The 13,480-nt window shown below is 39.5% G+C and overlaps 1 protein-coding gene across 5 annotated transcripts in view; it reads left to right on the top strand.

Moving 5' to 3' along the window:
* The window catches only part of GPM6A (glycoprotein M6A), a 262,338-nt gene that overhangs the window by 209,839 nt on the left and 39,019 nt on the right, over positions 1-13,480 (top strand). For all 5 annotated transcript variants that reach the window (XM_028481689.2, XM_007127582.3, XM_028481688.2 and 2 more), the window contains one exon: positions 12,727-12,919. In XM_028481689.2, the coding sequence (XP_028337490.1) occupies positions 12,727-12,919 (193 nt within the window). The remainder of the gene's footprint in view (positions 1-12,726; positions 12,920-13,480) is intronic.

Raw genomic sequence — 13,480 nt, 5'->3', positions numbered from 1 at the left:
CCCTAGGTTCTTCATGACCTTTTTTTTTTTCTTAGATTCCATATATATGTGTTAGCATACGGTATTTGTTTTTCTCCTTCTGACTTACTTCACTCTGTATGACAGACTCTAGGTCCATCCACCTCACCACAAATAACTCAATTTCGTCTCTTTTTATGGCTGAGTAATATTCCATTGTATATATGTGCCACATCTTCTTTATCCATTCGTCTGTCGATGGACACTTAGGTTGCTTCCATGTCCTGGCTATTGTAAATAGAGCTGCAGTGAACATTTTGGTACATGACTCTTTTTGAATTCTGGTTTTCTCAGGGTATATGCCCAGTAGTGGGATTGCTGGGTCGTATGGTAGTTCTGTTTTTAGTTTTTTAAGGAACCTCCGTACTGTTCTCCATAGTGGCTGCACCAATTTACATTCCCACCCACAGTGCAAGAGGGTTCCCTTTTCTCCACACCCTCTCCAGCATTTATTGTTTCTAGATTTTTTGATGATGGCCATTCTGACCGGTGTGAGGTGATACCTCATTGTAGTTTTGACTTGACTTTGTTGTTCTTGATCTGGAAGTATGTGTTTTTATTTTGTTTGGTGGAGACTCATATTGATAATCCTCAGTATGGTGTATTATTAAAGCAAATATATTTTACAGACAAATATATTTAGCACAAATCCAAGCACTGGCAGGTACTTACCCGTATGATACTGTATGATGAGTATCCTAATCCCAGTTTTTTCTTCTACAAAATTATGATAATCCATTACAGGAAGGCTTGTTAATTATCTCCCCAGCAAACCTGCATAAATACTCTTTACCAGTTATTTCAAAAGAAAAATAAGCTGGTTTTTTTTTTTAAGATATGGAACAAAAAAAAAAAAGGAAAAATAATGTTGTAACCAATTTGTGTTCTCCAAGTTTCTCGTCTTGGTCACAAAGTAGGAAATTTTCATGATTCTGACATTTGTCTGCAGGGTAGACATGGTGGAAGGTTTGGAGCTAATGACCTCTTTCTCACCTGTCCTAATTGGTTTTGGGGACAGATGTTCCAATTAATTCATTTATGCAACACATGTGAACTGAGCATCTACCATGTGTTATTCTGTTGTAGGAAGTAGGCATACGAAATGAACAAAACCCAGAAATTTTTGACTTCATGGCTTTTTCATTTTGGCAAAGAGGTTCAATAAACAAAGTCAACCAATTAGATAAAAAGTGTGTCATATGTCAGTGAGTGTCCTGGACAAAAACAACGTCATCCTTGGGGTAGAAAGTTCAGTTTTAAACTGGATGATCTTGTGGCAGATTGAAGATGGCTGCGAATTCTTTACCACTCCTCCCATCCCGGCTTGGAGTCAGTTTCCCTACGCTGGAGAATCTGCGCTGCCTGTAACTACTCTGACGGTAGAACGTGGCCCATTTCTGAGCTCAGCCTTTAAGAAGACTGGAAAGTTTTGCTTTCTCTGTCTGGGAGCTCCTGCTTTGATAGAAGCCATCCACTATGCCTCACCTTGCTGTGAGACAGCTTAAGTAGCCTCTGGGAGAGGCCACCGGAAATGAGATATTCCTAGGAAGTCCTCAGCTGTTGCAGGCGTGCTAGCTGGGGTGCTTCACGACACATGCAGGTGGAGGAACCAGCTCAGTCAAAGAATCAGATGACTCCTGACCCCATTCATGTTTTGGCTGCAAGAGCTTGAATGATCCCGAGTGAAAACTGTCCATCGCGGTCCAATAAACCCGTGCAACTATGAGAAATTGTTACATATTTTTGTCTTCAGCTAACACATCTTTGGGATGGCTCATTAGGCAGCAATGGATAACCCCCCAAACAAACAAACGGCATTTGTTTGAACGTAGGCCTGAATGTTGTGAGGACACAGCCATGCTGATATTTATGTTGACTGGCTCATTCCTTACAGGGGAAGGTGAGGGTTTTAACTGGATCTCGGAACATCATCTGAACAAGGAAGATGTGTTCTGCAAAAAACCTCACAGGTGTCTGGAACTCAGACCAGTTTGGGGGCTCCACTTTTTTACCTTACAGGGATTGCTCTGATTGCCCCTCAGAAACCTTTCTCCACCTGGCTGTTCCCTCATCCTAAGGGCTTATGTATCACAGTCGGAAGAGTATGGTTCTAATCATTACTGAAACAATTAACTTTTCTGCCTTAGGGAAATGAGTTTAATTAATCAAAACATTCTTGCTAAGTCATGTTGACCAGTACAGATTGTTCTGTAATTAGTGATATATTTTTTTAAACTCTGAGTTGTAAATAATAATATTATAAAAATGTCCATAATAAAAACATTTTTAAAAGGAAAATGTCATCATTCTTCTGGAAAATTCACTGTACACAGGCTTTCACATACTTTTCAATACCAGCCCTCAGTAATCATTTGAGAAATTACCCGTATGGAATTATACCCCCTTCGTAGGGTTACCGTGGAGATGACACCCATCAGTACATTAAAAGTCTTGGCACTGTTTCTGGTGCATTGGAACCGTTCAAAAAAAATTCTTATTGATGTCATTTAGTTATAAACTGCATACTTTGTTTAATAATTTGTACAAAATTCCTAGAGTAAATCCTTTTTAATCCCTGTATTACATGTATATCTGGTTTCTGTATGCTGTTACATCTGTACATCAGAATCGGCTGAAGTACTTGATAAAAACAGCAAAGTTTTCAATGGAGGGGATCCTAGGATCTCTGTTTTTGAGAAAATCTCTGGTGATTTTGGTACCCAGCCACAAATTTAGGAGGGTATAAAGAATATCTCCAAACTCTGCGTATTCTTTCCCTTCACCAAGACGTTCCTTTTAAAATTAGGAACTGATTTGTTTAAGCATAGTATTGCAGCAATGACTAAAATATTTAACATTAAAACCTGTTATGTGCGTTTGTATTCTTGATAATCCCACTTGGTCCTGAATTCTTCAGATATTTAACTCTGTACTTTGTTTAGGCCAGGACTATATTTAAATAAATGTTAATAGCATTTCAATAATATTGGGGGATTATCTGAGCTATATTCTAGGAGGCTTTAAAAGTTTAGATGATGATGTCATTAATCAGAGGGTGACTGTTAGCTATAAACTTTACAGGATGAAAAATTCTTCCCAAGCACAATTTTGAACTCTTACCTTATTGCTCATCTCTCTAGTATGCTATACTTCCCACCAAGGGCATTTTTCTACTATTCTCTGGATAACTTTGAACTCCAAGGCCATTGCCACTCTTTCTGGTTTGTTGATGAATATGGTGATTCTGGCTGCGCTGAACATGCATGACATCACAACAATACTAAATACTCAGGTAGAAAATTCTTGGAAAACTTTGCGAAAAGGTGCAAGAAATTTCTAATTTTATTTCCCACTAGTATGTAGGCTTATTTGTTTCTCACTACTAGTAGGTAGAGATCATATTTTTTGTCACTCCTGTAGACTCAGTATGTAGAACTAGTAGGTGCTTAAAAACACTCACTGTATATTGATGTAGTGATTCGGTGCCCGTGTTGCTAGCAAGACGCGGAACAAAGGAATGAGCGTGTGAAATAAACCTAGTACAGTCAAGTCTTGACTTAATGGTGCCTATACTTTTTCCATGCACGGGACATGTTTCCTTGTATAATAGGATAAGAGAAAGTGAGGTTGGCTCCATGCCACTAAGATTTCCACAGACCCTTAAGGATCCTAAGGCCAAACTGCATTGTTACAAGTCTTCAGAAAACAGTCCTCTGAAAAGTCATCTGCTTTCCCTTTAGTGGATAACTTCCCATTTCCCTTGTCTGACGATGGCTTTGTCTAAGACGCTTGTTTCCGTGACCCCACTTGCTGTAATGGGAAGAGCCACACATCCAATCCCAGGCCTCTCTTCTTCTTGGTATCGCGTGGCAGTAGGGGAAGCAGTGTGTGTGTGTGTGTGTGTGTGTGTGTGTGTGTGTAAGGACCAGGAAACCAGCCCATGAAGAAAAGTCCTGTCCATCTGGAGATGCGCGATCTTCAGTTCTAGAGTTGATCTACTGTTTCACAGTATTTGATGATTGGCTAATCTTCATTTTCTTTGGTTTTCTTGACGGACCTCATTCTCTTTGAAGGTCGAAATTGGACTTCATCTGATCTTCTAAATTGCTCATCGTTTCTGTCCAATTTCCATCTCCATCTTATTGTTCTTTGACATAGATTTCCTTTTCTTTGTCTTTTAGCCCGTCCATTAAATCTTAAACTTCTGCTATCATATTCTTACTTAATAAGAGCTTTTAATTATTTTGCGGTTACCTATTTTTAGCATCCACTCTTATTTCAAGAATACAGTGTGTTTAATTATATCCTAGGGGAATATAGGAACGTGCGTGTGTGCTGCCTGCTTTGCCTCTCATTTCTCTGAGCTCCCTCTGTGTTTATTTATTTTTGTTTCCTTCTTTCAAGTTGGGGGTGTTCCTCAAATACCTAGTGATCTTTTGTTGTCCCTTTGTAATAAAGAGTGAGCTCGCAGCAGTGTGGTCGACTAAAAAACATAGAAAACTTTGCTTTTGTAAAGCAATTTAAATTGTGGAATTAATATGTGTGTGTATTTAAAATATACATGTTTAAAATGTAGATCTAACTAAAATATATTTACTTATATAAGTATACGTTGGTACACTTGCCATAGAGTAAGCAGAGTCCTCAGAAGCCAAAAATAAAGTAAAGAGGAGTTCAAAGGGATAAGCAAGGTAGCTCTGAGCTAACGGCAGGCTCTGTGGTCACTTTGATGTTCTTGTCTTCTTGGCTTTACATGTGATATCCTGGAAGCAGGGATTAGGAAACAGCCTGAGTTCCTAGACAGGGAATCAACTTGAGATATACAGTGCAACATCCAGGGCTCTAATAAAAGTCTTTTGCAGGAGGCTAAACCATGAAAACAAAATGAGATGAAACAAAAAATAAACAGAATAGCAATGATGACAAAATTTCTGTGTAGGACAGAAAAAAGTTACCTGTCCTTTACCTTGGGTGGGTTGAGGGGGGAAAATGTTGCCTCAGAATCTGAGACAGCTCACAGGCCGGGTTTCCTGTGAGTTTGTGACCTTAATTTCTGCTACCTTTAGAGACTGGGAAACTCAAGTCTAAATTTTGACCTAAAGGAAATCACCATAAATTCCAAAAGACTGCCGCCCCGTAAGCCATTTTCTCTGCATAACAACCGTGCAATTAAGATACAAACACAAAACACACCAAAAAATAGAAAAAAAGCCTCATGTATTTGGAAACCAACAAAAAAATCAAAGAAAACAAATATATAAATAAATTACGTTTCAGAAACAAATTACAATAGGCTTTAGAAAATTCTAATAACTGAACAACAATGAAAAGTTTACAAATTAGAACTTGTGGAACTGACTCAAGCAAACTTAGAAGGGAACCTTATCTCTTTAAATGTTTGTATTAGAAAAGAAGAAAGAAAGACTAAAGATTAATAGCTCAGCATCCATCTCAAGACATGATGAAATGTAGAGCAAACTACACCCATAGAAAGTGAAAACAAAAGAGGTAATTTAAGAACAGAAATTAAAGGACTTCCCTGGTGGCACAGTTAAGAATCCGCCTGCCAATGCAGGGTACACGGGTTCAAGCCCTGGTCCGGGAAGATCCCACATGCTGCGGAGCAGCTAAGCAACTAAGCCCGTGCGCCACAACTACTGAACCTGTGCTCTAGAGCCCGTGAGCCACAACTACTGAGCCCACGTGCCACAACTTCTGAAGCCCACACGCCTAGACCCCATGCTCCACAACAAGAAAAGCCACTGCAATGAGAAGCCTGTGCACCGCAACGAAGAGCAGCCCCCGTTCGCCACAACTAGAGAAATCCCGCGCGCAGCAACGAAGACCCAAAGCAGCCAATAAATAAATAAAAGGGTAACTTAAAAAAAAAAAACAGAAATTAAGGAAGCATGAAGTAATCACGCAAAATGAGTTATTTGAAAAGAATAATAATATTGAAAACCCATTGGCATTACTTATTACAATAGCCATTAAGGCTATTGCCTAAGTATTTATGGACCCCCGTCCTATGCAAACATGGTAGAATTGCACTTGTTGTTCTGTGTGATTGAGGGGAGGCATGTGACTTTCTAGGCACTGGACTGCAAGTAGAAATAGCACTATCATTGCAGCCGCGGATATTTGTCAGAGACTTTCCTGATGTTTTTAATTCTGATGTGACAACTGGCAGTGCTCAAAGTAACATCCCCTTCATCAGCCTGAGTTTCTGAACGGTCAGAGAACCCCACTACTAACCTTGGATGGAAATATTATCATCTGATTGAAAAATAAAATGTGATGTTTTAAGTCACTGATTTTTGGGGGTAGCAAACATAGAACAAAACCCATGCTCTTCTGACTGATGCACTTTAAGGATAGAGAAAGAAAAGAGAGAAAGAGGAGGAAAGAGAGGTGGGGTCAGAACGGATGGAAGGAAGGAAAGAAGGAAGGAAGAAAGGAAAGAAGGGAGGGAATCGAAGTCATCAGGGAAAACAAAAGGAAATATATGCAGGTGATGAATAAGTTAAAAATACTATAAAAGTTACATAAAACTTCATCATAAGTTTTAAATCTTATAATAAGTTTACAAATGCCTACAACACTGAACTTATTAGCAAACAGACTTAAGAAGAAATAGAAAATTTTATTAGTTCTGTAACTAATTAGACCAGTAAACTTCTTCCCGTAAAGTACACAAGTGGCCTGGATGGTTTTACCGGCTGGTTCTACCAAATATTTCTTATGCAGCTAAACCTGATGGGAGCAACCCCAGGGTGTAGAAAAAGGAGCTCACCTTACCAGGCTAGTATAAACTTGATTCCAAAGCAAGAAAGCAAAAATTAGATGTCAGTCACGTTCATTAACACCCCTGTCCTCACCCAGTGCAGTTTTCATCTCATCATCTCATCTCATGTTCTTTCGTTTCAGCTTCAATCTGTTTTACCGCCCCTGACTTCTTAGATTTTCCCCAAATAAGCTACACACACACCTGCCGCAGGACATTCACATGTACTTTTCCTCTGTTGGAAACCCTCTGCTCCCAGAGAGTCTCTTGCCTGGCTCCTTTACCTCCTTCCCATCTTTTAAAAAATGTCATCTCTGTTATTCCTTCCCTGAATTATTCTGATATTCCCTACCCCTCTTCCATGTTTTGCTTTTCTTTGCACTTTTCACATTCTCACACATATTACTTCTGCATCTTGTTTATTGTCTGTTTCCCACCTCTAGAACGAGAGCAGCAGTTTTTTTTTATTTTACTTAATTCCACAGTTCCAGCAATTAGTGAAGTGCCTGGCACCTGGTGAGGCCCTGATAACTATTTGTGGAATGAATTGATACATACAAAAGCGTTGAACAAAATGTTAGCGTGACAAATTCAGGATGCATTACAAAGTACAGTATGACTCAGTTGGAATTTTCTCAGGAATACATTTAGTTGAAAATTGAAAAAAACATTGAAATGGCAGGTAAAAAGAGAAAACATAAAATTATTTCAACAGATGGGGAAAAGCCTGGTATGGAATTCAAAATTGAAGAGACCTTCTATAACCAAGAAACCAATGGCAAACATCACACATAATGGTAAAGGAACAGTGAAGTGAAGAGAAAGATCAGTAAAAAGGTATAAATAATGAACAGAAAGAGACAAAGCTCAAAATTTTCACAGATGAGATGATTATCAACACAAACTTAAACTAATTCCCAGAATCAAAATAATTCAGAGGATCAAAAAAAGAATTTTGCAAAATTTCTAGATGCAAAATCAGTGTCAAAATACCAGTCAGAACCCCAATAAAGTAAATTGTGGAATCAGACAAACTGTTTCTAAAATGTATATGTTAATGCAATAGAGCCATCCATGAACAGCATGATACACATGAGGAAGATGAGCAAGTTTGGGGAATTTTCTCCACCACAAACCAAGACAGATTCCAAGGCCCGGGGACAGACCAATAGACAATAGACCAATGGGACAGAATAGAGAGCCCACAGACAGACTCAGACCTCTGTGCATACTTGATAATGACAAAGGTGATATGGTAGGTTGGAAGAGAAAGAATCTACTCATTGGTAAACGACGTTGGGAAAAATTTATCAGTGAATACATTGTCAGTCTCTTGGCAGTCTCTCTTCCAGGATCTGCCATTATGTTGGCCTCTCTTCTCAATTGTCTGTCTCTCATGCTCTTTTTCTTGTTACTTAAGGTCTTTTTCCTTTATTTATTTTGGTGCACTTTGTGGAGTGAACAAGGCTTGTGTTTATTTCACAACGTTTAAATGAAAGCAAATTAAGCACGTATCTCATTTTTAAAAAATAGAGACTATCTCAAGAGCTTTTATTTTCTTTGAAATTTTCAGACACGTTGCAGAGTGTGTTGAAAAGAAAGTCTCGTAATTTCTTCTTTTTATGTGAAAGTAAAAGCATAGTGTTAATTCACTGTGAGAAAATACAAACAGGAACTGGATATGAGAAATGCTTCTTTGTGTACACAGGTATGTCTATAGCATGTAAATTCTGGGTTCAGTATTTCAACCACCAGCTCTATTTGAGAATCAATCATCATATCTAATATTGAAAATGTTTCCTGTGCAAAGTAATTGTATTGTTTTTAATAGAGAGTTTTCTCGAGAAAGGTATTTTCTCCAGTGCCAGCATTCCACTTACTATGCTTTCACTAGTGTTCATTTAATAGAGTGGTTTCTCATTTGAGGTGCAGTAAAAACATGGTGATGGGTAGAGCAGAGTCCTCAGCCTTAAAAGATGATTGTTGAGAGCATATCCAGGACCCCGGAGCTCGGTTGCTATGGTAACTCTGCAGCTCTGCCAAGGCTGTTCCTCGCTGTGGGAGGAAAGAAGCTCCCTTGCCAACAGCTACGTGGGATTCTGGCAGCTGGAGGGAGTACTGTGAAATGGTGCGCTGCTTCCCCAGATGGGAGGTCTGAGAGCCTTCTTTAAAATGCAACAGCAGCTCGGGACCGCGGAAGACCGAGGGCGCTTAGGATCCAGCCCATTATGGTGCAAAATGTACCTGATGAGATGCTTGAAGCTTCTTACTTTGAGTAAAAGTTTTGCAGAGGATCCGGACTGAAATGGAAAGATCCTAGCCTGACCCGGCAGTAATGGAGTTTTAGAGGAATTTGTGCTTATCTGTAGGGGTAATATAATCCTGAGAGGTTTAAGGGACAGCATTTAAATAGAAAGTAAAAGAAACATTTCTATTTAATTTGGAGATCTTGGGGCTCCCCTGGTGGCGTGGTGGTTAAGAATCCACCTGCCGATGCAGGGGACACGGGTTCGAGCCCTGGTCTGGGAAGATCCCACATGCCGCGGAGCAACTAAGCCCCTGCGCCACAACTACTGAGCCTGAGCTCTAGAGCCCACGAGCCACAACTACTGAGCCAGCGAGCCACAACTACTGAGCCCTCGAGACACAACTACTGAAGCCCGTGCGCCTAGAGCCCGTGCTCCGCAACAAGAGAAGCCACCGCAATGAGAAGCCCACACACTGCAACAAAGAGCAGCCCCCGCTCGCCGCAACCAGAGAAAGCCCGCGCGCAGCAACGAAGACCCAAGGCAGCCAAAAATAAATAAAATAAACAAATTTATATTAAAAGAAAGGTCATCATAATTTGGAGATCTTAGACTCATTCAGAAATGCCTATTAACTCAGGCTTGTCAATTTGGGTTTTCTCAGTATTGAAATTTATCTCATGTTTTTCTAAATTTAAAAAGCGGTATTCAATTAAAGCTATACTTAATGCTATAGAATACAACACGAATATATAGTGTCCCCTCCCACTGCGCATATATAGTCTAAATAACTAAGCTTGCTTGCATGGAGGCTAGTATTGGTCCAGCTAAACCACAGTAGAGGAAACATGGAATAAGCAGAAAGTGACTCTGAATTAGCAACCAAATTAGTCAGAAGTCCTCGATGGCAGTTTGGTGACCATCAGTGGGCTTACCACTTCATTTGCTCCTGAGCCATTCTCATTCTGATTTTATCTTTAGTCTGTTAAAAGCTGTAAGTGTAGGATCAGCAAAGGTAATTCCTATCTACGAATTTGGTGTTTGGACTCTTCCCCTGTATATTTGACTCCTACTCTTAAGGGTTTTGTTGGATACTTTCATCTGGTTTTGACACCTCAGTGTCTGCAGTAGAAAGTCTTCACTCTTAGATTCTTGAAAAATAGGGAGGAAATCACAAAGGACTGGGATTTGAGATCATGGGGCTGTTTGGGGCACTTGCCAAAGTAGGAGTAACTCTTCTTTGGCTTGGTACCAATTTTAGTTTTTCTCTTTATTTTTAAATGATCAGTAAGACGAAAATTTTACAACATGGAGAGACAGAGACTAGTCCAAAGATTTTTCTGCTACCCTGTTAATCTCCACTCGAAACTGTGTTCAGTGACATTCAGGTACTACACACACTGGTCTCACCCATCTGCCAGTGAGATTTCTTCCTATCACGTGAAGTGTCAAGCTGTTCTGACCTTTTCCACTTCCCTACATTGTGTGTGTGTTGAGTGTGTTAGGTGTGTCGGGGGCAGGAAGTTCAGGAAATGATTCTTCCTATGCAAAAGCAAGAGCTATGGAAGTGGGGAGGTGTTCAGACTTCTTTTTAACCGCTCCTGGGACAGACGAGATGATCCATGATTCTCTTAAGAAGGTTAGTTCAATGGTCAATATTAAAATAGCAGACTAGCCTACCTTCTGAGTGTAAAGTTACTCCACACAGGAACTTTGCAGTCACTGCGTGTTTCAGATATTGCTATAAACATACATGCATTATTGATAAAACACACTAGAGACTGTCATACAGAGTGAAGTAAGTCAGAAAAACAAATATCATATATTAACGCTTATATGTGGAATCTAGAAAAATGGTACAGACGAACCGGTTTGCAAGGCAGAAATAGAGGCATAGATGTAGAGAACAAACGTATGGACACCAAGGGGGGAAAGTGGCGGGGTGGTGGTGGTGGTGGTATGAACTGGGAGATTGGGATTGACATGTAGACACTAATATGTATAAAATAGATAACTAATAAGAACCTGCAAAAAAAAATAATAGCCATATTTTTTTCAAGGAAACACACACAGATCTTTCCATGACTTAATTAAGTACAATACGTAACAATCCATTTTCCAATATCATTTGTTATTTGTTTCTGAAGAAAGAAAAAGTCAATTACACGGAGAGAGTTTGAGAAGTTTCAGCATTATAAAAGAAAATTTGATCAAAAATTTGCAAAAGGAGAGAAGTAGGAGGAAATCTTTGGAATAGGATATGTGTGGGGAAGCAGTGAAGGACAGAGGTGGACAGAGGTAAAACAGATCACATAGGAGTTCCTCTTAGTTGCCAGGCCTCTAATCTAAACTTTCCTTTCTCACCAGTGTCTGACAAATAGTATCGCATCAGTATTTGTTATTGCAAAACATATATACTCAAACACTTCTAGTTAATCCCTTAGAAGAAGATACCTAACAGCTGACTAGAAAATTCTGATCCTTATTTTGAATATTAACAACCAAGGTTATCTGATGTTTCAGACTAGTTTAAAGCCATCTTTTGAAAACGAAGGACTAAACTGATGAAACTTCAAAAAGCAAAAGTAATTACTGTGGTCAATTTTTGGAAACCATATTATAACACAGCAATACTTAATATTAATAAGTTAAAATTACATCCAATGATGGTAGATGTAACATTTACTGAGTAGTGACTGTGTGTCATGCACTATTTTATTTTTTTAATTAATTTTTATTGGAGTATAGTTGATTTACAATGTTGTGTTGGTTTTGGGTGTACAGCAAAGTGAATCAGTTCTACATATACATATATCCAGTCTTTTTTAGATTCTTTTCCCATATAGGTCACTACAGAGTATTGAATAGAGTTCCCTGTGCTATACAGCAGGTTCTTATTAGTTATTTATTTTATATATAGCAAAGTGTCTATGTCAATCCCAATCTCCCAATTTATCCCTCCCACCACCCTTTCCCCCTTGGTAACCATAAGTTTGTTTTCTACCTCTGTGACTCTATTTCTTTGTAATAGGTTCATTTGTACCATTTTTTAAGATTCCACAAATAAGCAATATCATATGATATTTGTCTTTCTCTGTCTGACTTCCTTCGCTCAGTATGACGATGTCTAGGTCCATCCATGTCACTGCAAACGACATTATTTCATTATTTTTTATGGCTGAGTAATATTCCATTGTACATATGTACCACATCTTCTTTATCCAGTCGTGCACTGTTTTCTGTATTAACTCATTTAATGCTCACAAGAACATTTGAGGGAAAGCTTTACTGTCACCTTTTTACAAATGATGAATTCAAAAGAATAAACTTGCCCCAAAACACACAGTGGTGGAGTCAAGATTCTAACCCTGTCCAGGTCTCTCTTTTCTACTCTGACAGTATCTTACTGAGTTGGGAAGGAAGGACTTCTCTGGCTTGGGGGTAGAAGAGGAAGCCCTCAGCAGAAGTAATCATGCTCCTGTCTGTGGAGCATGGGGTTATCGTTAAGAAACTTGATTTTTATACCTTCCAGGACACCCTAGGACTTGCTTTACATGGTTGACCTGATGTCATCTATACATGCAAATATGTTTTCCATAATGCTTAAGTCTGGAAAAAAGTTCAATTAGATTAATAAAAATATGAATTTCTAACTTTTTTTCTGTTGGACTTTTGCAGGGTGTTTTGAGTGCTGTATTAAATGCCTGGGAGGCATTCCCTATGCTTCTCTGATTGCCACCATCCTGCTGTACGCTGGAGTTGCCCTATTCTGCGGCTGTGGTCATGAAGCTCTTTCTGGAACTGTTAACATCCTGCAAACCTACTTTGAGATGGCCAGAACTGCGGGAGATACGCTGGACGTCTTTACCATGTAGGTCATTCTGGTATCGCTTGTTATTTTGAGAATGTGTGTGCACATTGCTGTGTGTTGAATACATAGGGATCTAGAGTTAAGTGAGGCAGGGTTATATAGAAGAAAAAGTACTCTTAGGCTATATACGTGAGCCAAAAGGACGCTGACCCTTACTGTGAAAACAGGAAGGTACACAGCAGAAGATCAGAGGCCAACTTAATCTGGACTTAATTTGTGTTTTAATTTGCCTGTAAAGTTTGATCCAACATTCAGTTACCATTCAGTGGAATACTTGTATTTCTCTCACTCTTCTAATTTGATCAGAGGCTGTTCTAGCAGAACAGAACAGAATATAGAATCAGAGCCAGGTATAAATGTATGCTCTGCTGCTGATTCTAGGAAAATCACCCAAACTCTGTGGCTACTCCCAACTTTAAAAAAATTTTAACTCTGGGCTTCCCTGGTGGCGCAGCGGTTGCGCGTCCGCCTGCCGATGCAGGGGAACCGGGTTCGCGCCCCGGTCCGGGAGGATCCCACGTGCCGCGGAGCGGCTGGGCCCGTGAGCCGTGGCCGCTGAGC

The sequence above is a fragment of the Physeter macrocephalus genome, chromosome 20, assembly GCF_002837175.3.
Source record: "Physeter macrocephalus isolate SW-GA chromosome 20, ASM283717v5, whole genome shotgun sequence".
NCBI lineage: Eukaryota > Metazoa > Chordata > Mammalia > Artiodactyla > Physeteridae > Physeter > Physeter macrocephalus.
The sequence above is the reverse complement of the archived record's forward strand: the minus strand, read 5'-3'. Positions and strand labels throughout refer to the sequence as shown.